Genomic DNA, 22237 nt, shown 5'->3' on the forward strand with positions numbered 1-22237 from the left:
CCACTCAGACAAGTGACTGCAGTCCGATAACTGGCTCTGTCAGATGTTTTGCCCCATTTAGTCACTAAGTGTCCAGTAAAGTGGAGAAATAATAAAATAAGTTTAAGTTCTGCATCACATGACCAGGAGGCTGAATGTAACCAGATGTTTACAGACACCAAGTAGAACATAAAACATATCATTCAGTTTGATACCAATACAATGGTAAAAAGTAAAGAACTCAACTACAGCATGTCACTGCTCCACCCCCTGCTTGGAAGAGAAGAGCAGAATAAACCTTTTAGTTTAAATCTTAGAACAAATAAAATTATGCTCCTCTCCGCCGTTTCTCTGGAACCACATGTGTCGTCCTCCTGTCTCCATGGCTCCAGACACGTTACAGCCGTCCGTCTGTCCTGACGTCTGGGTTCTGTAACCGATAGCCTCACGACAAACCCAGGACCAGAATTTCAGTTTGCAGTTGAAGCGCAGACCCAACCAGACGAAATAAGTCGACGCCTTCTTGACTTTCTCCTGGATCCATCTCTGATCATCCATGGTGGTGATGGTGACCAGGTCATGGTGGTGACCTCTGCAGTAGGTCAAAGCATCCAGCCAGTTCATCTTTTCACTGATCAGGATCACTTTATCTGTCAATGAAACAGAAAATAGAAAACCCAAAGGATTGTTTAAATTGTAAACCAAAACTCATGAATTCAACCAGTTCATTCTCTAATCACACTTGATGCCACTCCCACGAGCTAATATAGAAACCAAAGACATAATTTGCACAATGTTACTAAACCAAAAATAGATTGGCAAAACATACACTGGTCCAGTTGGATTTGTTTTAACCAGAAGAGTTCAAATGACAAAGTCAAAATTTGTTGTAAATGACAAGAAAGCATGAATCTATCAAGTCTTGTATCCAGAACATTTTTGTCCAGCAAATTGACTGTTTGATTGTTTGAATTTGTGGAGAATCCAGAAGACTATTTTATTTTAAAAGCACATGAACATAGCATAATAATCCAAATCATATCTCAGATTTGTTTTGGTCTGTGCAGAGATATTACGTAAACTTAAACTCACCGTCATAACAGATGAAGGGTTTTTTCTCATCACAGTTCTCATTCCTCCATCTGCCTCCATCACTAAACACAGTCACGGCACATTGACCACTGTTGTTTTGCTCATCATCAAACTTTTTATTCCAGTGTCTGAAAGAAAAACTGCTTCCATCTGACCACCTCCACGTGTCTCTGATCAGGCCCATGAACATATACTGATGATTTTCTTTAGACTCTAACATCTTCTTCAGCTCATCATCCTGTAGCTGCTTCGTTCCACTGATCAGGTCTGTGTGTTTCTCTCTGCAGTAACTCTGAGCTTCCAGCCAGGACTTTGCTTCTTCAACTAAATTGAATTTCTTTGAAGTATTGTTGTCTGTGGAATTAAAGTCAGAAGACAGAAGTCTAAAAAAATCTTTCTCAGAATCATTAGAATTCAAAAAAGGTAAGAAGAACATTAGCAGCAACAACAGAAGAGGATAACTTAAGACTATCAATTAGAAAAATACATTTTTATCACATCTTACTGTTCTTTGAAAAATTGTATCTGAATAAAACTTTGTCGAAGAAAAAATAAATGTACAGAGGTCATTACCGTCATAGCAAATAAATTGTGCTGGACTGTTACATGATACGTCTCCCCACTGGAGATGTTTCCATACAATCCCACAGTTCTCAGTTCCTGCATCATTGGGTTCCCCATGATTCCAGTTTGTCTCACTTTCATCAAACTCCACTCCAGGCAGAGACCAGAACCATTTTCTGGTACCATGTGTTTGATCATACAGACCAATCCAAGCTTCCTTCATATTTCCTGGTGAGTTCCCAATGAGTCTCTTCATGTCCTTCCTGTTAGTCACTGTGACCAGGTCAGTGTGTTTCTCTCTGCAGTACTGCTGAGCTTCAGTCCAGGTCTTATTCTCATTAATGTAGTGAAACTCATAGAGCTGACAGTCCATGAAACAACACTGAGCTGAACACAAAAAATACAATCACAAGAGTTTCAACATACAGAAGTCTGTCAGCTTCATTTTATTCACTTCACAATATTCTTGTGTTACCATGCTTCAATTTTAAGTGTAAATGCAAAATAAACGTCATTGGGTTTTGACTAAAACATCAGCTGTATTAATCATAAAGAGATACTTACTTGTGAGAATAAACAGAAATAGATTCCACTGCATGGTTGCTGGGTCGAATGGAGGTGATCTTTTTCACGTTTAAACTCTTGTTTAATTGTTTTCAGCCACTGTAAAAATTAAAAAAGGCAAACAACAGACTAAATAGATACATATTTCCCTCAAGGATTATCAGAATATCTGGTATTTACAGTTTTTCCCCCTTTTTTCAGCCACTTTGGTTGCATTTCTCTGATCAGAAGCTCAATTCTCATAAGTGCTAGTTCATCCTCTACAACACTTACTCTGCTATTTCCAGACTATTGCAGCTTAATGTAGACACATACAGTATCCATACAAGCTATTAACAGATTGTCAAATAACAAGCAGATGAAACACTTACGGTTGTCCTCTTGTTGAGAACTGCTTTGTCCTGAAATTCAGCTGAAGGCAGATCTTATGGAAATGCTCAGCCTCACCCATGACTGATTATTTTGTTTGCTTAGAAACCTTATTTCAATAAACAAAAAAGGAAAGCACCATACATGTGAGCTGTTTCATAGCGTACTTAAATGGTAACAATGTGTGAATGAGATGAGGTGGCAGAGGAACTGAGCTGAATCAAGATTTGACTCTTAATGTGAAGCTTTCGAGAGTTTAGCAGAGTCTGGGTGCTTGGATCTGATGACAGTTAAGCAAAATGTGGCATGTTGTTCTTTTCTGATTTTCAACATTACAATAAAAAAAAACACTGAAATAGGTCAAAATAATTGTCACTTCAACCTGGGACACCTATCATTTAACGTTTTTGTATTTTAAATTTTATAATGTTTCATCAAAAACTTACCAAGAACTGACCAAAAAGAATGTTTTAATAAATATGAATTCAACCAAGTTGAGAAACGACGTATGGAAATTACAGTCATTATAAATTAAATTAAACCTAGAGGATATATATATTATAATATTATAATCTTAGAAACAAAAACAAGCATAAAATGAAGAGAAGAGACGATGCAAACAGCAACACATTTAGCTGACAATATTTGTGTATTTTTTTGCATTTTGGACTGATTATGTCTGATCATTTCCCTACGGCAACTTGACTCTAGAAACGGACTCAACACTTTTACTAAACAAACAGACCCATAGAGGTACATTAGTTGTTAATGACTTTGTCATAATGTAACTTTTTGCAATGATGCACCTCCATAAAACATGCTGTGAGGATCTGCGGGAGCGTTTTTATGCTAAAAAACACACCTAAAGGTTCAAGATGGAATCACCTGATAAACACATTAAGCCCGGTAAGTTTCTTAGCGTCGATTTGGCACGTTACACATGTCACGAGATTTTGAGACTTTCAGTGTACCGTTAGTTAGTAGATCTACAAACCTGCACTGTGTTAGAATGGTGTGGTGATCTGTGTTATCTTTGTTTGTCCAAAGGACAATGTTGCCTATCACCTGTGGCTTGAGTAATACACATACAATGTTTAACATCTGACATTTTTCTCAAAGTCCAATTTATTTCAAAGTCTGGGATTGCATTTATTTTTGTGTAAATGTAATAAAGCTGCACATTGCTGGTGCATTGGGATTATTGCTGTAAGTTTCCTAAAATTCCCAAATGCAGTGCGTTATTCTGGAACTTTCAAAGAACCATCAGCAAATGATCCTAACATGTTTTTTTTTCCAATATGTGCTGAGATGAGACCATCACCTTTAAAATAGTCAAGCTGCTGAAGAGAATTATGTTAGTACATTTTGTTGTAGGAAATTCGCGCTTAGGGAAATTGCTTACATAAAAATGTTTGTCAACACACTGCTGCACATGTAGGCACATGTGAAATAAAATTGACCTAGTGATTAAATACAGGCTTACATAGTAAATCGACTGGACTGAAAAGACATTTTGTTGGGCTTCTGTACAATGATAATAAAGACAAATAACAATAATTTTAAAAAATAATAGTAATTTATTATTGTCCTTTAGACATTTGATGCTGCAGTACAGAACCAAGGAGAGACACACACCTGCGTTAACATTTCAATATTAATTAAGCCCGACGGACCCTCCGGAGGTTCCAGCTGCCATGTGACCTCGACTCGCTCTGTAAACAAAGGCTCCGTGTGCCTTTAAATTTTTTTTTTTATTATTATCCGCTAAAAGAGGCTTTAATCTTTCAAAAACTATTCCGCATAAAGGTTTTGCCCAAAATGTTAAGATTTTAGAGCTATTTAAAAACAGCTGATGAGATTTAAAGGTCCTCGGGCGATGACGCAACTGCCCGGAAAACCCCCGATCAGCTGATCATCACGGCCATTTTATGGCTTCACGAGACAGTGGAAAGACTCTCAGAGTATGGCACAAGATGTCGGCTATGCAAAATCATGACGTATTTTTCGGAACCCGATCTAAATGTGTGCGTAATTTATGCGCTCTCGGGGCGTTCTCGGTGCATAAGCACGTGTGGTACACGGGAGTCTGAGCACGTGGAGTTATCTCGGTTCCGTGAGTTCAGTTTTGATTTTTTTATGATAAATCGATCATAGCAGCAGAAACTGGACGATTTAGAGGCTTTTGAAGGCTTTTGAACAACAACAGTTTTTCGATTTGCTACGAGTTGAGCTAGCTCTTCAGATAGCTGGTGGGATTCGGACGAGGAGGAAGAGCAGGACACAGCTGACAGACTTGATCACGGTGATGTGTAAGTTTCCCCCCGCAATTTCACACAAAATATTTGATGTTTTGGTTCTATTTATTTATTAATTTCAGTGATTATATGCTTGTAATAACGGCAGGAAGTAAAACCACGTGGTTATTTGTTTACTTATGTTTTACTAAAATATGTTTTATTTTACTAGTAAGGATTTCATGTTTACTTTGGTTCATTACTTTGTAATAAACCTCTAATTCTTCAAATACTTTATTTTTATTTATAGTCGAGTGGAAGCCGAACCATCAAGCTCGGGTGACGCTGAACCTCCCCCCACCTCCCCCACCTCTCATGATTCTTCACCTTCTTTGAGGTAAGATATCCATTTTTTTGGTGGTGATGGTGGTGGTGGATTTTCAAAATTGTTTATTTGCTCTTTTAAATTATTCAAAAAGTATTTTTGACTGTTTTATCTTGTTTCAATAAAAGTTTTCTATTTGGAGTCAAAGAAAGAGCTTTCACATCATCATTATTATACATATTACACTGTGCACAATGGTACATTTTGCATATAAATGGGGTAAATGTCATGACCAATGGTTATATTATATGTAGAAAGTGTCATTAGATGGTAATAAGCTATTTAATTTTAACAAACCCCCAGTATTGATGTAAAAAACACATTTGGCACAGTTTGGTGACATTTTGGATAAATGTGCCAAAATGGCCTCTCCGCCTAAGAAATTTCTCACTAATACCATTCTAAAATAAATATGATTCATCTGATTGAGTCCAAATTTGGTATACTTTTACACAACATTTAGATTTAAAAGTCTGTACTACTTTTTTGTGTTACAAATACTATTTTGGTAGTGTTTTCAATGTTTATTTCAAAGAAAATTTTGGCGAGGTTCAAAAAAATGCAAAATATTTTATATTTTGTCCCTAATATTTCAGGCAGGGTCAAAGCTACAATGGTGCTGACACCAGAAAACCATTCTATGACATCTTACCTTTACAGAGGTACCAAAAGTTTCTTATTAAATCTAATAGCTGTGAGGCTATAAGTGATTTACTTTTGTGTGTTTTTGTCAGGCGGAAATTTATTTATACCCCTTAGGGTGTAAGAGGTTAACATTTATTTTCCTCCCCTGTGTCATAAGAATACGCTTAAAAATAATAAAGTAATGTGGCCGCTGCCCTCTGGTGGCTTTATGATGTTTTGCACTGCAAAACATCAAAATATTCTAGGTTCTATTGCAGAATTTTCTGCACACTTGAAATAAGAAAAAAAACTAACTTGCAAGTAACTTCAACACAATATATGTGCTTGTTTAAAGAAGTTTATTGATACAGCACGTTTTTAGCAACAAGGCAGTTCAAAGTTCTTTTTATGATTAGAAGAAAACAAAAACTACATGACAAAAAAATCATTCCAGTTGATATTAATCGAAGGTAGCTCTATACAAACTAGTTCTCAGCCTTCATTTGAACAATATTAGTGAAGCATAAATGCAACAGACAGCAATATTTTGGGGGGGGGATCGTCATATGAAGTGTTTTCTCTCCATAGATATTAAACCTGTTTTATTGTGTTTACAGATTACAAACTGTCTGAATGTTAGGAGCGATAACTGAGTCTTCTGCTAATAAGATTTTGTTCTATCTAAATGTAGAGTTACGTCCACTGGGCTCGTCTGTTGGGGTAACATTACAGGAAACCACACAAGGATTTTCTGACTTTGAGAAAAATGATTTTATTATATGAAAGAAATCAAACCTGAAAAAATGAGAAACCAGAATAGATTAATGTAAAACCCCATAAATAACCAAAAGTTAGCGAAACCCAAAACAACCCTAACAAAATCCAACCATAGGACACAAAACAGACCAAGAGGTTCTGAGGAGGGAGAGGGGAAAACCTCCTGATGTGCCTGATGGCAGCTTTAATCAGGCCAAACATCAACACCTGGCTGTTTCCAGAACCCTGCAAGAAGAGACCTACTGGAGCTGCAACTTCAGTTTCTACTTTAAAATTACATTTCAAAGGTTTATACAGTCAAACAACCAAATATTCACTTTGGAAAATCAAACTCATGTCACTAGAGAGCAGAGTGAACTTTAACCCTTAGAACAGATGAAGTTCAGTTCCTCTGTGTCGTTTCTCTGGAACCATCTATGTTCTCCTCCAGCCTGCATGGCTCCAGAAATGTTACAGTCATTCATCCATCCTGCTGAGGTCGAGTTCTGATAGCTGATCATCTCCTTACAGACCCAGAACCAGACGTTACGAAAGCAGTGGAAGCGAAGACCCAACCAGACAAAAGGAGTCGATGCCTCCTTGACTTTCTCCTGGATCCGTCTCTGGTCATCCATGTTGGTGATGGTGACCAGGTCATTATGATGATCTCTGCAGTAGGTCAAGGCGTCCTTCCAGGTTTTATTTTCTTTGATTAGGATCACTTTATCTGTCACGGGTACAAAAAAAGAGAAACACTTACAGGTTAGACATTAAATATAATGCCCATCTTAAAAACACTTGAAAATATGCACAAATTTAAATTAACATTTAAAAATATTCTAATTATTCTGTTGATTTGTTAACATGCAAGTCAGAGCATCTCACCATCATAACAGATGAAGGGTTTTCTCACAGAGCAGTTCACATTCTTCCATCTGCCTCCATCACCAAACACAGTCATGGCACATTGATCACTGATGGATTCTGGATTGTTAAAGTTTTTTTTCCAGTGTCTGAAAGAGAAACTGCTTCCATCTGACCACCTCCAGTTGTCTCTGAACAGACCAAAGTATGCTCTATGATCTGCAAAGTTCATCATCTTCACTTCTTCATCCTGTAGCTGCTTCGTTCCACTGATCAGGTCTGTGTGTTTCTCTCTGCAGTAACTCTGAGCTTCCAGCCAGGACTTCTCCTCTCTAATCAAGTGATATTTATGGGATGCATCAGTGTCTGTGGAGTGAACAGACAAATGCAAATCAAAATTTATAACTCTAATAATAAAATCTAATCTAATAAAATCAGGTTCACTGGCAGACGCATTGAATCTACAGTTACTGTTATTTGAGAGAGAAATTACTACTTCCTTTTTTTTGTTAAATGTTTTATCCAGATATTTTTATTGGACAATCAAAAGAGTTTTTCTTAATACTCACCATCATAACAGAGGAAATATTCAGGCCATTGACAACCCTGATCTAGCCAGGTGAGATTTTGATTCACAGCCACACAGTTCTCAGAACCTTGTTTTCCTCTATCAGATGGTTCTCCTGTTTTCCAGTTTGTTTCACTTTCATCAAACTCCACTCCAGTCAGAGACCAGAACCATGTTCTGTTAAATTCTGGTTTACTGATCAGACCAATCCAAGCTTCCCTCTGATCTCCTGAGATGTTGATGAGTCTCTTCATGTCCTTCATATTAGTCACTGTGACCAGGTCAGTGTGTTTCTCTCTGCAGTACTGCTGAGCTTCAGTCCAGGTCTTATTCTCATTAATGTAGTGAAACTGATAGAGCTGACAGTCCATGAAGCAACACTGAGCTGTGAACATAAAACATGTTGTTCTGAAATTGGAAGAATTTCTTCCCAAGCAGTTAATGAACAGCTTTCATTAACATTTATGTGTGATAATTCAGAGGTAACTCTGTTTCCTCATAGTCTAGTCGTGTTTCAGATCAACTTACCCATCAGGAAGAGCAGAATCAGACTCCACTGCATCTTTGTTGTCAGATGAATTATTTTCCTCCAGCAGTTTGTCTCTGTTGGATGAAGAACATTTAAACAGTGAAAAGCTGCAGCTCTCCCTCCACTGGACAGAGAAACAATGAGAGCAGAGAGACCAAGATGGACAGAGAGACGGATCAGGTTTAGAACAGATTACAAACAATCAGACTGGGATCTGAAACTTACATTTCTTCTCTTTGTCCCTCAGTGACATGCTCCTCTTGATGTTCAGCTGTAAACTGTCCCAGATAAATGTTAGTGTCATAGTTCACCCTGCAGAGTTTTGTTATTTCGTAATTTAAATATTCAAAATAGGGTAGAAAGTGTATGAGAAGAAAATCCAGGAAGAGGAAACAAAAACATTTATTTTATGCATAAAACTCTGCAGTTTGGGAAAATGACCAGGAAAACTTTGACTGTCTGAATTCAGCAACACGTGATCCTTGTGAGGCTCCGGTATATGGAGCATAATTTCTATTATCCTTTCTAAAAAAAAAAAAATTAAAAAGTTTATTATAGTTTATTTGGAGGACAAACTGATCAACATGTGAGAAAAGCCGCTCCAGTGTGAAAGCTGATCTTTATTCACCAGCTTTGAAATGAACACCAGGAGTTTCTAGAAAAACTTTCTTTTTAATCCATTTTTTAATTTCCAATTTTGCTTCACATTGCATTTAGATAAATTGTTAATTTATCTGCTAAAAACCCAGCAAGTTGACAAATCACATGTGTTTTAGTGCAGCAGGTGAACAACATGAATCACAGACATTTTATTTTATTTTTTTTTTGTCCATCTTCCTTCAGGTCAGTTCAGTGATAATTTATTTAGGAAAAATGGGTCATTCATGAAGGCAAAGCAGAAGAAACTGAGAGATTTGGAGGTTTTGGAAAATGTTTTCTGAGCCACATGGAGATGTTCTGATTTCAGCTCTGGAACTGATCATGAGGGAGGAGAGGACTGCTTTATCTGTGGACTGCAGTGGCGCAAAAAGTGGGTATGCAGCGCATGCAACGCATAGGGGCGCTGCACCAGAGGGGGCGTCAAAACCCCGTCTGGAGGGGGCGGCGCGCCGATTATGTTTTCCCATACACTTCAGCGCGCCTTTCGCTCCTTCACCTCGCGCACGTGACGAGGTAAATTTATCCTTCAAGTGTCGTCGTCTCGGGGGGTGGGCTGCGTATGTTTTCCACGCTCCGTCAACCTTCCTTCGGGGGAAGGAAGGTTGCGCCACTGATGGACTGAATCAAGTTGATTAGTGAGTTACTTTATTTTACAGCACCAACGTCTAATATCTTAGCTACATTTGTCTTATTTTCCTTGGTATCAGGCGTTGTTGAGGAAATATAAGCATCAAGAGCGCCCCCTACCAGGCAGGAACGTTCAGCTTTGAGACAAAAGTGAATCTTTATTTTTAACTTTTTCTTTGTTAAAAGAAATCAGGTTCGTTTAACAGAAACTGTTTTAATTCTTTCGGGAGTGAATTTGATACTCTGATTTTCAATTCATTTTCATTTTGTACAGTGTTCAGCCCACACATAACCCACAGTCATGTCTGGGTTTCCCCCTGGATCTGCTGCTCACTCAGCTTGATCTGAGATAACCAGAAGATTTTAATTCACCATTTCACTCTCCATAAGTAACTTATTACCTAGAATTTCAAAATGTAAGATTACAAGATTGTTAAAAAAACAACTTTATTGCTTGTCATTTTTCTATTTTGTGTTATTTCCTGTTTTGAAGCATTTCTTGTTCGGTTGCCGTTTTCCTTGTTTGTTCTCAAAACAGAATTTCCTGATTCGCCCACTGGACATTTACAAAAGCCGCTCAGCGGCGGTACACCTGTCAAACGGTAACGCAGGTGTCCTAAGGCGAGCTCAGGGAGGACAGAAACCTCCCGTGGAGCAGAAGGGCAAAAGCTCGCTTTCATAGAGGTTTCTTGTTTGTTCATAAATAGAACTAATCACATTATCTAAAAGTTTGTCTTCCTGGTGAAAGTTGCTGTGCAAACAGACAGTCTTTTGTACAAAATGCTTCCTTCTCTCATCAGAGTTCCTGTTTTTTACTGCAGCATTTGAATAGTGAAATACTGAGATCAAATTCCCAAATGGAAAACTTTCACGTGTTGATGTCAAAACATCTTTGTTCTGTAAAAGACTCAAAATATAATTTTTAAAGTTTGTAATTTCAGTGGAGGTGATTTTATGAGCTTTATAGAAAAGTGGGCAAAAATATAATGAAAATGGTATGAAACTGAATATTTTCCAGCATATTCACTGGAACTTTTATAAGTTTCATCCATATGAATATACTCAACAAAAGTGATATTTTATCCTTGTGTTTAAACTGCATCAGCAGATATGTTGCATAATGGAAATTAAACCACCACTTTCGTTACATCTACTGAGAATTTAGATCAAACAGTTTAACCCTCCAATGTTTAACATTTTTTTATTTGTTATTTCTCAAAAGCAACTATTAATATATTATAGTATTGCTGTTAGCCTTGTGGTAACTTCATTTATGCAGCAATATTAAATTATAATTGCTGTCCACCAGTTGAAATCCAAATTGTGAGCCGGGGTGAAAGAAAAATATATCTTAAATCTAATGATCTAATGAATAAATAAATCAGTAGATATTTTGGTTATACTTTATTGTCCTTTTTTTTGCTTTGCTTTTATACATACAGTAATGTAATACTTTAATATCGTGATCAATTAAACATGTGAGAGATCTGGATACATTGAGAATATAAACATAAACATGCATATTATTAGATTAAATTTAAAACAAGTTATATGTGCTTTGAGAAAACATAACTACATGATACATATGCATCAGGGTTTCCATCAGTGTATTATAAGCCTGGCGGGAAACCAGGCTTTACTTGTGCCCCCACCAGCCTTAGCATTGTTGGTTTTTAATGGGGTTTTTTTTTAATGATTGCTTTTTTTTAAGAATGTCTAGTTGGTGTTTAGGTATTAGTCTAAACACTAAAAAAAATTATGACTATCAAATGATATTTTCAAATTTCCTGTCAACTTTAAAGATTTTTTAACTCAAAAACACGGCAGGTGGCTGGATGAATGACTGCCGTTGCGCCCTGATCACCAGGCTTAGAACGTTTTCTGGGTGAAACCCTGTACATATGACGTAAAACACAACAAAATCCAAACAACATAACCTACTATGTGAAATCATTTCCTTTTCTACATATATCAGCATTCATGTACAAGAATATGAGAGTAAGTGCTGTATAACGCATCACTTATTCTCCTGGTGGATGTGTAGAACAGAGGAAGTTAAACATGTCTGCATCATTTCTTTTAAACCACTTGTATTTTCCTCCCGTCTCCATGGCTCCAGACATGTCACAGTCGTCCATTGGTTGACCTTCGGCCCAGTTCTTGTATCTGACCACCTCATCACTGACCCAGAACCAGAAATCCAGAGTGCAGGTGTAACACAGACCCATCCAGACATAACCAGTCGATGCCTTCTTGACTTTCTCCTGGATCCATCTCTGATCATCCATGTTGGTGATGGTGACCAGGTCATGGTGGTGATCTCTGCAGTAGTACAAGGCGTCCTCCCAGTTCATCTTCTCTTTGATCAGGATCACTTTATCTGTTGATTTAAGGAAGAAAGACATATCATCTTTTTCTTTATTCTGGTCATTGTTGTAAATCAGGGGTGTCAAACTCCAGTCCTGACGGGCCGCTGTCCTGCAGTTTTTAGATGTGCCACAGGTACAAAACACCTAAATCAAATGGCTTAATTACCTTCTCAGTTCTCCAGAGCCATGCTAAGGACCTAATTATTCTATTCAGGTGTGGTGCAGCAGAGGCACTTCTAAAAGTTGCAGGACACCGGCCCTCGAGGACTGGAGTTTGACACCCCTGTTGTAAATCCATCCGTTCTTCCTTCCTTGTCCAGTAATGTACATGCAAATACAAAATGACAACTCACCATCATAACAGATGAAGGGTTTTCTTTCATCACAGTTCTCATTCTTCCATCTGCCTCCATCACCAAACACAGTCACGGCACATTGACCACTGTTGATTCTCTGATTGTCAAACTTCAGATTCCAGTGTCTGAAGGAGAAACTGTTTCCATCTGACCACATCCAGGTGTCACTGAACAGACCCATAAATATGTACTTTGAATTTGCAGTCATTAAATTGAACCCCTTGTTCACTTCTCCATCCTGTAGCTGCTTCTTTCCACTGATCAGGTCTGTGTGTTTCTCTCTGCAGTAACTCTGAGCTTCTGTCCAGTTCTTTGCTTCATAAATCAAGTGGTATTTCTGTGATGAATTATTTTCTGTGAGCACAAAAAACTTTGTAAGTATGTAAGTCTTAAAATAAACATTAATGAGAGGATCTAGACAAAGTAAAGACAAATTTTCTCACCGTTATAGCAGAGAAAATTATGCTGTTCATTACAGGATAAATCTCCCCACTCAAGAAAATAAGGGGCATCTTTCCATATAATCCCACAGTTTTGGCCTCCAGGTAGGAGATTATTTGGTTCTTCTGCTGCCCAGTTTGTCTCACTTTCATTGAACTCCACTCCAGGCAGAGACCAGTGCCATGATCTCTCTGCATTTGTTTGATCATACAGACCAATCCAAGCTTCATTTATTCCTCTTAGTGAGATACTGATGAGTCTGTTCATGTCCGTCATGTTAGTTACTGTGACCAGGTCAGTGTGTTTCTCTCTGCAGTACTTCTGAGCTTCAGTCCAGCTCTTTTCTTCTTTAATGTAGTGAAACTCATAGAGATGACAGTCCATCAGATAATTCTGAGCTAAAAACAAAATAAAGACAAACTTTTTTTAAATCACATTACAAAATCAGCTTTATGTTAAAGCAGAATAAAATGTTTATTGTGTTATCCATTGATTTGATTAGGTCAAATTGAATTACAATGATTTTAGATAAAATCTAAATAATAAAATGTATGTATAAGATCTTACCCATTGCAGTAAGAAGAAACAGATTCCACTGCATATTTACTTCGTTCATCTATTTTGATTAGAGATAGACACTAGAGAGGAAAAAAGCCAACATAAAAAAACAGGTTAGGTCCCAGTAAACATTTTCCAAACGTTTTTCAGCATCAGGTCAGGTTGTGTCACATTACAAATGTTCTCTGATCAGGCTTTCTTTATCTGTAGATATTTTTTAGGTAGATGCCGTACCTAAAGTACTTGACTAGTCAAGTAGTAGTCAAGTTGCTGTAGAGAATTATGTTAGTACATTTTGTTGCTTAGGGAATTTGGTAACATAAAAATGTTTGTCAACATACGACTGCACATGTAGGCACATGTGCAATAAAATTGACTTAGTGATCAAATCCAGGTTTACGTAGTAAATTGACTACTGAAAAGATGTCTTGATGTGCTTCTGTACAATCACAATAAAGACAAATGATAATAAAAAAATAATAGTAACTTATTATTGTCCTTTAGACATTTGATGCTGCAGTACAGGACCGAGTTGAGAGACATCTGTGTTAACATTTCAATATTAAAATGTATTTTCCTCTCTTGTGTCATAAAAATACACTTGACTAAAAAACTAATCTGACCGCTGCCCTCTGGTGGCTTTATGTGGAATAGCGTTACAAGAACAACTGAAGTGATGAAATGATTCAGAAAAACAGAAAAAAAATGTATTGAACATCCAGAAGATGTCAGTTTTCCCTCTTCATTCTTATTTAGTGACTCATTATTTTATTTCAGTCTTTTCACTTCAAACATCTTATAGAAATGTTTTACCCATTGGAGTTTTTTTGCTGATAAAATCACAACAAATAGAGGTTGCCTGTGTTTATTTTGCACTGCAAAAACAGTAAATCTTACAAAGTATTTTTGGTCTAGTTTCTAGTGCAAAATTTTCAGCATACTTGAAATAAGACAAAACTTACAAGTAACTTTATAGAACGATATGAGAGCTCAATTTAAGTCAATAGCCAGTGGAAAATGATTATAACATTTGGAAAATTTGTTGATTCATAAATTAAATCTGTAACTGTGCAGTCACTCAGGGTGAGTTTAAAATATTTTCTCAAAACTTTACTACCATCATACTATTTATTCCAATAGCTGATGAACAGCAAAGCACCACACCCATTTCCAGCTCATTCTTACTTGATTTCTATTCCACCACTCTGTTTTCCATAGTGAACTTGGGACTATGTTTACATGAGCATCAGAAAATGTAAAAAAAAAAAAATCAACTAAAATTGAAAGGAAGTACATTAAAGCATAAACTCTGTACAAAACAAATTAGAAATGCCCACACCTATAATAAAAATAACAACAAATTACTTATGACATAATCTCGGTTGGCCAGAGTGTAAAGGAAGTTCTGCAAGAATGACTTTTTTACCAATGTTAAACTCACAGATGTATGGCCGTACCTTCTACCATTTCCTGACATAAATTGAAAACTGATCCCACTCCTGCTATGATAAATTATAGAACAGAGTGTTACAGAAAAATGCACATGTACATCTTTTCACTAAAAGTCTCCAAAACAGGATTATAATTTTCACTGTAAACCTTCACAGCAAATTGTTTAGAGTACTTTAAGTGTAAAGTTTCCACCAAACTATGTGATCATTTGGGTCAATATAATATAAAAATATGGTTATTACCAGAACTACAATACACTTTACTGTCAGTAATTTAAAAACAAGAAACACAAAGTATGTGAATAAAAATCTTGTAAAAGCATTTAGTGAGATTTAAACCTTACAGATAAAATTAAACTCCTCTGAAGCATTTTTATCAAACCATCTATGTTGTCCTCTGACATCCATACAGCCAGATATGTTACAGTCATCCGTCGCTCCATCTGAGATGTTAAAGGTGGTCATCCCGGGACAGACCCAGATCCAGAAATTCAGAGTACAATTGAAGCGCAAACCCATCCAGACATAATCTGTCGATGCCTTCTTGACTTTCTCCTGGATCCATCTCTGATCATCCATGTTGGTGATGGTGACCAGGTCATGGTGGTGAGTTCTGCAGTGGTTTAAGGCTTTTGACCAGTTCATATTTTCTTTGACCAGGATCACTTGATCTGTTTCATGTCACAAACATGAAATAACTAGTTTAATAGCAAGACATTGCTTATGTGTTGATGATTTGAACAGACATTTAAGCACATAGATAAATTTAGTGTGCCATGTTTCATCACAAAAATCACAGTGTCAGCAAATTTCCAAATGTATGCTAATGTAGAGGTATAATCTATTTGCCAAATCATAGTAAAAAAAATGCTTTTATTTTTTCCAAGCTTTTTGATGATGTTGAAGTTATTTCCTTATTCACAAAAATCTCATATAGAACACCTTCAGCCTCAGATATCTGCAACATATAAATTAATCTTGTTTATATTTAAGACATTTTCCAATTAAAATCTCACCATCATAACAGATGAAGGGTTTTCTTTCATCACAGTTCTCATTCTTCCATCTGCCTCCATCATCAAACACAGTCACGGCACATTGACCACTGTTGATTCTCTGATTGTCAAACTGTAGATTCCAGTGTCTGAAGGAGAAACTGTTTCCATCTGACCACATCCAGGTGTCACTAAACAGACCAGTAAATATGTACTTTGAATTTGCAGTCATTAAATTTAACCCATTGTTCACTTCTCCATCCTGTAGCTGCTTCATTCCACTGATCAGGTCTGTGTGTTTCTCTCTGCAGTAACTCTGAGCTTCTGTCCAGTTCTTTGAGTCATAAATCAGGTGGTATTTCTGTGATGAATTATTTTCTGTGAAATAAAGACATCAGAGCACAAAACACTTTCATATGTAAGTCTTAAAATAAACATTAATGACAGGATGTAGACGAAAACAAAGGACTATTTTCTCACCACTATAGCAGAGAAAATTCTGCTTTTCATTACAGGATAAATCTCCCCACTTGAGTAAAGAAGGGACTTCTTTCCATATAATCCCACAGTTTTGGCCTCCGGGTCCCTTATTATTTGGTTCATCTTTTTCCCAGTTTGTCTCACTTTTATTAAACTCCACTCCAGGCAGAGACCAGTGCCATGCTCTGTTACCATGTGTTTGATCATACAGACCAATCCAAGCTTCATTTATGATTCTTGGTGATCTACTATTGAGTCTCTCCACGTCTGTCATACTAATCACTGTGACCAGGTCAGTGTGATTCTCTCTGCAGTACTGCTGAGCTTCAGTCCAGGTCTTTGCCTCATTAATGTAGTGGAACTGATAGAGCTGACAGTCCATGAAGCAACACTGACCTAAGCACATTCAGAAACGTGTTAGAGCTGATGAAAAGTTTTAAAATACAGTACACACAATAAACTACCATCTTTATAATAATTTCATCAAAAATATTTTAAGTTCTGGTTGTTTGTATTGGAATTACTGTTGCTAACGATGTTAACCATTTTACTTTGCTGAACCACTTACCTAACCAAATGAGCAACAGATTCCACTGCATGTCTGCTCTGTCAGACGGATGAGTTCTGCACTGTTTGAAATAAATATATAAAATAAACAAAATACTTTAAAGATATTTTTGGAAACTAATTGAAGGTCAAAAGAAACTACAAATAGAGAAGTTGTAGCCTTAAAAGTTTTTTTTTCTCCTGCTGGATTTTGGGAAATGTATTAATACTAATATTTCAAAGGATAAGAAAAACCTACAAAAACACAGTTTTTTTTTTCCCCAGTATGATTTAATACCTGGCACATTTTCAAAAATGTTAGTTTTGTTAAAATGTATAAAACTGTATCTAAATCTTTTCTACAATTCTACAATTGTAGAAAGAGACGTCTACAGTTGAAAACAGATATTATACAGGCATATTATTAGGAAGCTCATAATCTATTTTTTTTTATCAAAGTATTTATGCAGATCCACTTACCTTACAGAATAAGCAACAGATGATCCACTGATTTTCTGCCAATGTCCTTTATAAGTTTGTGATGACAAAAAGTTATTTCCCTAAATGCTGCTATCCTAACTGCTTGTGACATGTTATCACTTTTTCACATGGTGTGAAAGTTGTTGTGAGTGTGAAGTAAACACATGAGTAAGGTCCACCCATAATTAGTTTTGACCAATAAGCTTTTAACAGCTTTTCCTTGTTTTCTAAAATTGTTGGACATTTCCTTGAGGTTTTTCCCTGTTTTAAATTTCCGCCATACAGATCTAGGCTTTCTGTAACTACCTGCTGCCTTCACTTATGACGCACATGGTAATGAAACATTAATCTCCATAAGGTTTGTACAATAAAGCTGAAAACATGTCAGCTAATTAAATGGTGAGAACTGAGTGATAATTGTACATCTCTTCCTGGTATTACATTAAAATAAAGGTCTCTCCTAACCATTGCACCACTTGTACATCCTGACCTGACGATGACCTTTGTGAGCTCGGGAACAACATTTGAATATTCAAACCTCGTGAGAACATGTCCTGCTGTGTCTAAAATTATTTAAGCTTCTGTGAAAATGTTGTTTAAATGCATATTTATTTATTTAGCCAAGAAGTTGTAGACAGTTAAGCTCCAGGTGGATGAGCCGCTCCGCCTCATCACCAGCTTACAAATGCAGGCAAAGCTTTTGATGTTCTGCTGATATCAAAAGTTATACCTAAAACGGTGTCGAAAAAACACAATTTTGCAAATGCAGTATTTCTTTTGAATAAGAAAGGCAATACAAATTCTCCCTGTTCTTTGAATCCATCCCTTCAACATAACAGTCAAAATGCTCTGGTTGAACTGGTTGAACCCAGTTCAACCCACACATAACCCACAGTCATGTCTGGGTTTCCCCCTGGATCTGCTGCTCACTCAGCTTGATCTGAGATAACCAGAAGATTTTAATTCACCATTTCACTCTCCATAAGTAACTTATTACCTAGAATTTCAAAATTTAAGATTACAAGACTGTTAAAAAAACAACTTCATTGCTTCTTGTTTTTCTATTTTGTGTTATTTCCTGTTTTGAAGCATTTCTTGTTCGGTTGCCGTTTTCCTTTTTTGTTCTCAAAACAGAATTTCCTGATTCGCCCACTGGACATTTACAAAAGCCGCTCAGCTTTTCATAGAGGTTTCTTGTTTGTTCATAAATAGAACTAATCGCATTATCTAAAAGTTTGTCTTCCTGGTGAAAGTTGCTGTGCAAACAGACAGTCTTTTGTACAAAATGCTTCCTTCTCTCATCAGAGTTCCTGTTTTTTACTGCAGCATTTGAATAGTGAAATACTGAGATCAAATTCCCAAATAGAAAATGTTCAAGTGTGCAAAAATTTAATAAAAATGCTATAAAACTAAATTTTTTCCAGGATATTTACTGGAACTTTTATCAGTTTTATCCATCTGAATATCCTCAACAAAAGTGATCCTTGTGTTTAAACTGCATCAGCAGATATGTTGCATAATGGAAATTAAACCACCACTTTCGTTACATCTACTGAGAATTTAGATCAAACAGTTTAACCCTCCAATGTTTAACATTTTTTTTATTTGTTATTTCTCAAAAGCAACTATTAATATTATAGTATTGCTGTTAGCCTTGTGGTAACTTCATTTATGCAGCAATATTAAATTATAATTGCTGTCCACCAGTTGAAATCCAAATTGTGAGCAGGGGTGAAAGAAAAATATATCTTAAATCTAAGGATCTAATGAATAAATAAATCAGTAGATATTTTGGTTGTACTTTATTGTCTTTTTTTTTTTGCTTTGCTTTTATACACACAGTAATGTAATAGTTTAATATCGTGATCAATTAAACATGTGAGAGATCTGGATACATTGAGAATATAAACATAAACATGCATATTATTAGATTAAATTTAAAACAAGTTATATGTGCTTTGAGAAAACATAACTACATGATACATATGCATCAGGGTTTCCATCAGTGTATTATAAGCCTGGCGGGAAACCAGGCTTTACTTGTGCCCCCACCAGCCTTAGCATTGTTGGTTTTTAATGGGTTTTTTTTTAATGATTGCCTTTTTTTAAATAATTTCTAGTTGGTGTTTAGGCATTAGTCTAAACACAAAAAAAATAAATATGACTATCAAATGATATTTTCAAATTTCCTGTCAACTTTAAAGATTTTTTAACTCAAAAACACGGCGGGTGGCTGGATGAATGACTGCCGTTGCGCCCTGATCACCAGGCTTAGAACGTTTTCTGGGTGAAACCCTGTATATATGACGTAAAACACAACAAAATCCAAACAACATAACCTACTATGTGAAATCATTTCCTTTTCTACATATATCAGCATTCATTTACAAGAATATGAGAATAAGTGCTGTATAACGCATCACTTATTCTCCTGGTGGATGTGTAGAACAGAGGAAGTTAAACATGTCTGCATCATTTCTTTTAAACCACTTGTATTTTCCTCCCGTCTCCATGGCTCCAGACATGTCACAGTCGTCCATTGGTTCACCTGAGGCCCAGTTCTTGTATCTGACCACCTCATCACTGACCCAGAACCAGAAATCCAGAGTGCAGGTGTAACGCAGACCCATCCAGACATAACCAGTCGATGCCTCCTTGACTTTCTCCTGGATCCATCTCTGATCATCCATGTTGGTGATGGTGACCAGGTCATGGTGGTGATCTCTGCAGTAGTACAAGGCGTCCTCCCAGTTCATCTTCTCTTTGATCAGGATCACTTTATCTGTTGAAATAAGGAAGAAAGACATATCATCTTTTGCTTTATTCTGGTCATTATTGTAAATCAGGGGTGTCAAACTCCAGTCCTGACGGGCCGCTGTCCTGCAGTTTTTAGATGTGCCACAGGTACAAAACACCTAAATCAAATGGCTTAATTACCTTCTCAGTTCTCCAGAGCCATGCTAATGACCTAATTATTCTATTCAGGTGTGGTGCAGCAGAGGCACTTCTAAAAGTTGCAGGACACCGGCCATCGAGGACTGGAGTTTGACACCCCTGTTGTAAATCCATCCGTTCTTCCTTCCTTGTCCAGTAATGTACATGCAAATACAAAATGATATCTCACCATCATAACAGATGAAGGGTTTTCTTTCAGCACAGTTCTTATTCTTCCATCTGCCTCCATCATCAAACACAGTCATGGCACATTGACCACTGTTGATTCTCTGATTGTCAAACTTCAGATTCCAGTGTCTGAAGGAGAAACTGTTTCCATCTGACCACATCCAGGTGTCACTAAACAGACCGATAAATATGTACTTTGAATTTGCAGTCGTTAAATTTAACCCATTGTTCACTTCTCCATCCTGTAGCGGCTTCTTTCCGCTGATCAGGTCTGTGTGTTTCTCTCTGCAGTAGCTCTGAGCTTCTGTCCAGTTCTTTGCTTCATAAATCAGGTGGTATTTCTGTGATGAACTATTTTCTGTGAGCACAAAAAACTTTCATATGTAAGTCTTAAAATAAACATTAATGAGAGGATCTAAACAAAGTAAAGACAAATTTTCTCACCGTTATAGCAGAGAAAATTATGCTGTTCATTACAGGATAAATCTCCCCACTCAAGAAAATAAGGGGCATCTTTCCATATAATCCCACAGTTTTGGCCTCCAGGTAGGAGATTATTTGGTTCTCCTGCTGCCCAGTTTGTCTCACTTTCATTGAACTCCACTCCAGGCAGAGACCAGTGCCATGATCTCTCTGCATTTGTTTGATCATACAGACCAATCCAAGCTTCATTTATTCCTCTTAGTGAGATACTGATGAGTCTCTTCATGTCCGTCATGTTAGTCACTGTGACCAGGTCAGTGTGTTTCTCTCTGCAGTACTTCTGAGCTTCAGTCCAGGCCTTATTCTCACTAACGTAGTGAAACTCATAGAGCTGACAGTCCATCAGATAATTCTGAGCTAAAAACAAAATAAAGACAAACTTTTTTTAAATCACATTACAAAATCAGCTTTATGTTAAAGCAGAATAAAATGTTTATTGTGTTATCCATTGATTTGATTAGGTCAAATTGAATTACAATGATTTTAGATAAAATCTAAATAATAAAATGTATGTATAAGATCTTACCCATTGCAGTAAGAAGAAACAGATTCCACTGCATATTTACTTTGTTCATCTATTTTGATCAGAGATAGACACTAGAGAGGAAAAAAGCCAACATAAAAAAACAGGTATTTTCCAGAAATCCCTCCTAATAAAATATCTACTCGCAATGTTTTTAAAGACAAACTTACATCTGGTTTTCTCCCTTATATGGGTTTAAAATGATCCAACAGCTTGATGTTTGGTTGCAGACCGTCCTCAGTGAAATGCTCAGTGCCTGATGTTGATTCTTGTTTTAGCACCGAGACTCTATTTGAATATTCAAACCTTAAAAGAATCTGATATGCTGATGTTTACATCCTGGAATCCAAAACAAATGTAACGCCATAGGTAGATATACGTCAGGTTAGGTCCCAGTAAACATTTTCCAAACGTTTTTCAGCATCAGGTCAGGTTGTGTCACATTACAAATGTTCTCTGATCAGGATTTCTTTATCTGTAGATATTTTTTAGGTAGATGCCGTACCTAAAGTACTTGACTAGTCAAGTAGTAGTCAAGTTGCTGTAGAGAATTATGTTAGTACATTTTGTTGCTTAGGGAATTTGGTAACATAAAAATGTTTGTCAACATACGACTG

The 22237-nt window shown here is 36.7% G+C and overlaps 4 protein-coding genes across 6 annotated transcripts; all 4 read right to left on the reverse strand.

Annotated features, from left to right (window-relative positions):
* Positions 1–270: 270 nt before the first annotated feature.
* LOC103480319 (C-type mannose receptor 2-like) lies at positions 271–2570 on the reverse strand. The gene is made up of 4 exons (XM_017310499.2): positions 2200–2570; positions 1645–2022; positions 1072–1425; positions 271–629 (listed from the first exon to the last, which is right to left on the reverse strand). Exons 1-4 carry the CDS (start codon positions 2231–2233, stop codon positions 286–288), a joined length of 1110 nt encoding a protein of 369 aa, XP_017165988.2. The 5' UTR covers positions 2234–2570; the 3' UTR covers positions 271–285.
* A 3393-nt stretch (positions 2571–5963) lies between these two features.
* On the reverse strand, positions 5964–9309 carry LOC103480318 (C-type mannose receptor 2-like). The gene is made up of 5 exons (XM_081599877.1): positions 8754–9309; positions 8528–8602; positions 8001–8384; positions 7453–7797; positions 5964–7294 (listed from the first exon to the last, which is right to left on the reverse strand). Exons 2-5 carry the CDS (start codon positions 8559–8561, stop codon positions 6948–6950), a joined length of 1110 nt encoding a protein of 369 aa, XP_081456003.1. The 5' UTR covers positions 8562–8602; positions 8754–9309; the 3' UTR covers positions 5964–6947.
* Positions 9310–11160: 1851 nt separating this feature from the next.
* Positions 11161–13340, reverse strand: LOC145548833 (C-type mannose receptor 2-like). Its single transcript, XM_081599878.1, has 3 exons — positions 12984–13340; positions 12538–12894; positions 11161–12195 (listed from the first exon to the last, which is right to left on the reverse strand). Exons 1-3 carry the CDS (start codon positions 13255–13257, stop codon positions 11837–11839), a joined length of 990 nt encoding a protein of 329 aa, XP_081456004.1. The 5' UTR covers positions 13258–13340; the 3' UTR covers positions 11161–11836.
* Positions 13341–14290: 950 nt separating this feature from the next.
* On the reverse strand, positions 14291–21890 carry LOC145548832 (C-type mannose receptor 2-like). Of its 3 annotated transcripts, none has more exons than XM_081599866.1 (5): positions 21791–21890; positions 21624–21694; positions 21059–21454; positions 20616–20972; positions 14291–15661 (listed from the first exon to the last, which is right to left on the reverse strand). In XM_081599866.1, the coding sequence occupies exons 2-5, from the start codon at positions 21670–21672 to the stop codon at positions 15324–15326; spliced, it is 1140 nt and encodes a 379-aa protein (XP_081455992.1). In that variant the 5' UTR covers positions 21673–21694; positions 21791–21890; the 3' UTR covers positions 14291–15323. The 3 variants fall into 3 exon arrangements, with proteins under 3 accessions (XP_081455992.1, XP_081455993.1, XP_081455991.1); XM_081599865.1 differs by lacking the exon at positions 14291–15661 and adding an exon at positions 19662–20273; XM_081599867.1 differs by lacking the exons at positions 20616–20972; positions 21059–21454; positions 21624–21694; positions 21791–21890 and adding exons at positions 16007–16363; positions 16466–16861; positions 17034–17090 and having other exon boundaries at positions 14297–15661.
* Between the last annotated feature and the right edge of the window lie 347 nt (positions 21891–22237).

Source organism: Poecilia reticulata, chromosome 18, assembly GCF_904066995.2.
Source record: "Poecilia reticulata chromosome 18, P_reticulata-male-v2, whole genome shotgun sequence".
NCBI classification, from domain to species: domain Eukaryota; kingdom Metazoa; phylum Chordata; class Actinopteri; order Cyprinodontiformes; family Poeciliidae; genus Poecilia; species Poecilia reticulata.